Genomic DNA, 3,696 nt, shown 5'->3' with positions numbered 1-3,696 from the left:
TGCCTAGATGGTGGCTTTAGTTTTACTGTTGTATGACTTTGTACGATCTTGTGTGAACAATTAATAAAGTGGCTACATGCATCGTCTAGATGCAGAGGCGGGGGTCCTCCTCCTTTTCTAAAAAAAAACCCATAAACTGGCTTTCAAATTCTACGACCCTTTTGGAATCTTGGCTTTCGCTCGTGTGGGGGAAATGGCTTACGGTTACACAATCGCGCATGAGAAAGCTATGGCTGGGAGGGAATTCAAGAGTCTTTGCCAGCAAACCATCCACAACGGTGCAAGTGGCGCAGCAGGTGTCTGAGTAGATTCAGCTTAGGGATAAAGGCAAGGCAGGAGGCATATATTATCGAAAATTAGACTATCCATGCAAACAGACGGGTTGTCAAGCCACATGCAATATATTTTCTTGTAATCGTACTACTTTTCCAACCTTAATTTGGAAAAGAATATATACACTGCGTGCACTATGAGCACCACATGCAGAAAATTCAGAAGTTCTGTACTGCAACATTCAGAACCAGCCGGTTCCATTTCATATATCCAGCAGCTTCATAACGACGGGGAGGCCAAACTTAGGCTGCAGAGTGAGGAAATCCGCAGGAGCGTGGACATAGCTCGGGGAGAGAGCGAACGAGAACTTCTGCAGAACCGTCACCATCACGGATTTGGCTTCGAGCATCGCAAAGTTCTGGCCGATGCACGCCCTCGGCCCGATCGAGAACGCCAGCAGGGCGTGTGGAACCTTCGCCGCTCTGGCGACCCCGTTCGCGAATCTCATCGGGTTGAACTGATCCGCATCCTCACCCCAGACCTTTTTATCCCGGTGCATGAATGGGGCGCCTATGACAACTGCATGGTCCTTGGGGATTGTTATGGCTCCGACCACCATGTCAGTTATGGTCTTCCTCTGCATGAAAAGAGCAGGGCCGTAGAGCCTCAGGGCTTCATGGAGGACCATCATCATCTGCAACACATGTCATGTTCTAGTTAGCTGTACATGTGTTGAAATTTCCATTGCATGCATGAGCGTCGAATGATCCTATATTTTAATGCACAAAGCAATTTCTCAAGACATGATCATCAAATCAAGATAAGGGTTGGTTTTTGATCTTGCCTCTTTCAGTTTGCCGAGGTTGTCGCCGGTGGGGTTACCCTTTCCAACCTCCCTCAAGACCTCCTCCCGTAGCCTCTCCTGCCACTCTGGGTACACACTGAGCAAGAACACTGTCCAGGTGAGCAGAAGCGATGTCGTTTCGTAACCGGCGAAGAAGAATGTTTTGCACTCGTGTAGGATCTCCTCCATGCTCAAGCTTAGCTGCTCCTGCTTGCCCCCTTGCACTGTCGTAGTGCAGCCCTCAAACATCAAACCAAGTAGGTCATTTCCATATCCGCTCCCCTTCGACGCTAACCGCGAGTTTATGACACGCATGAGCGTGCTTCGAAGCTTCTTTTCAAGCATCCACTTCCTCCTATTCCTTTTTGTGGGCAGATAGCTAATCTCAAAAGAACATACGGAGTTAAGTGAGCCAAATGGATGTGCATTCGAGGAAATGAACTTCTCATCCTGCAGGATTATGCAAATGAAAGCATACGGGGTACGTATTACCTGAATCCTGGTATCTGCACATTAAGTAAACTGGATATGGCGATTGACTGGAGCTCTTTCTGGGCATGGAAGGCTTCCATTCCTAATTTGTAGCTACTTCCGAAGGCTGTGTGGGATATGATATCTGCTGTTAACCCTTGGACTGCTTTGTCGAATTCCACTAGGATTTCTCTATTTGTGTTCTTGCATGCCTGATCTTCAAACACACTGAACGTGCGTTGGGCACAAGACACCATCGTTTCCGTCATCGCCTACATTGAAGGTGAAAAACAATATGAGTAGTAATTGCATAGAAAAGTAAACCATGCCTATTTTGTATTTTCATTCACTGATTTGATTCGTTTTTTTTGGAAAGGTCACTGGTTTGACACTCTGTATATGATCATTCCTATCTCTATCCGTACAAGGTGGACAGATATTCATACTAGAATTCAGCTTGCATCACGCTTGCTGTGGAGTACAATTTTTTATGTGGTTAAGGCATAATATCAATTACCTTTATCTTATCCATTGCAAAAGCAGGGTTGATGACCCTGCGATGGCGCACCCAATCCACACCGTTCACCAACACCAGGCCCTTGCCGAGCAATTCCAACACGTTCGGGTGCGCGTCGTTCTTCGGAAAGTGTCCGGATTTGCTTGAAAGGATCTGCCTAACCAACTCGTAGTCAAAGACACAGATCCGGGGCTTGGCACCAAACCAGAACAGAAATGGCTCTCCTGTGTAGTGTATACCATTCACACATATCACACATGTGCAGGTATGCATATTATCATCCGTATCATCAACTATATATAGTACTTCACATAATATCCATGTTGCTACTAGAATACAGTAGTAGATCATAACTGCACAGGATCAACAGTGAGCTTACAGGTAACTAAAATCCATGTCGCCTGTAGTAACAAATTGACCAAAACAGCAACAGAGGAGCGTTGAGCAAAATCAATTACCAGCAGAATCTCGTACTACCATATTCGCAAAAAAAGAGAAGAATCTCGTACCATACTGTGCCCTCCACTTGAGGAAGTGCGGCGCGACCCTGGGGAGGTAGTTGTGGTCGCGGACGTCGAGCACCACGTCGGCCGTCTCCGCCTTCATCCGCCTCACCTCCTCGTTGGAGCCCTTGAGGAACCTGTATGGGGGGCCATGGATCCCTTGCGCCCTGTGCCTCCTGGCTATGGCGTAGGGCCTCCACACGAGGTGCTCCCATGCCCACGAGACGGCCAGCACCAGGAGAGCGGCCAGCGGAAGGGCGGCGAAAGAGGCCATGGTGGAGACCGGAGAAGACGGAGACGGCGAGCGCCAGCAGAGCTTCGCAGCTCCTTTTTTTTTTGCACTTCTCGCCCCCTCTGCAGTTTCTTTTTCTGGAGCACAGCTCTCGGAATGATTGAGGAGTGTGGCTGTGGGAGAGCTACGTGCTAGTAGTGCTCGACGCCAGTACGCTTGCTCACGCCAGTCGGCTGGCCGCTGGCGTTTCTTAGAAAGGGGCATGCGGTGCATTATTCAGAAAAAAGTCTCAGATTGCAGAGTTTGACATATATCCAGGTTGGGGTCTTCTGTAGTCGTGGAGTACGGTGGCTTTCACGTGGGACCCGACCCATGTGTCACTTGATTTGCATTGCGGTAAGCTTCACCTAGATGGCTAGATGCCTAGACACTTTTGTTTCGCTACACTCTCAAACACATAAGGGTTGAGATTCCCCCATACCCCTTCGTTGCCAGGGACACGATTGTTTTATATAAAACTAGCACATATGCCCGTGCGTTGCAACGGGAGAGATATTTTTACAAGAAGTGTCGGGAGAAATAATTGATGTGTCCATCAAAACGTTTTCCACAACAGTGGCGCGACAGAGCGAAGAGTTGTGGTGTTCTCGTGGGTCATGTTTGGTCCGCGAGATGTTTATAGTAGTGGGGTTGGTCCGAGTGACGACCACTACCACACTCGTGCCTTTTTTCCCTTCAAGTCCACCTCCTTGTCGAGGTTGTGGTGACCTCCTGTTTTTTTAAAAAACATATGAGTTTTTTTTTGAAAAAAGCATTAATTTCTGGAAAAGGCAAAAAAAACTTGAAATAGGAAGAT

General features: G+C 47.8%; 1 protein-coding gene across 1 annotated transcript; it reads right to left on the bottom strand.

The window, feature by feature from the left end:
- Positions 1–362: 362 nt before the first annotated feature.
- Positions 363–3,027, bottom strand: LOC119353440 (cytochrome P450 709B2-like). Its single transcript, XM_037620066.1, has 5 exons — positions 2,615–3,027; positions 2,106–2,329; positions 1,610–1,860; positions 1,118–1,496; positions 363–967 (listed from the first exon to the last, which is right to left on the bottom strand). The coding sequence occupies exons 1-5, from the start codon at positions 2,880–2,882 to the stop codon at positions 536–538; spliced, it is 1,554 nt and encodes a 517-aa protein (XP_037475963.1). The 5' UTR covers positions 2,883–3,027; the 3' UTR covers positions 363–535.
- Positions 3,028–3,696: the final 669 nt, after the last annotated feature.

This window comes from Triticum dicoccoides, chromosome 2A (genome assembly GCF_002162155.2).
Source record: "Triticum dicoccoides isolate Atlit2015 ecotype Zavitan chromosome 2A, WEW_v2.0, whole genome shotgun sequence".
Taxonomy (NCBI): domain Eukaryota; kingdom Viridiplantae; phylum Streptophyta; class Magnoliopsida; order Poales; family Poaceae; genus Triticum; species Triticum dicoccoides.
The sequence above is the reverse complement of the archived record's forward strand: the minus strand, read 5'-3'. Positions and strand labels throughout refer to the sequence as shown.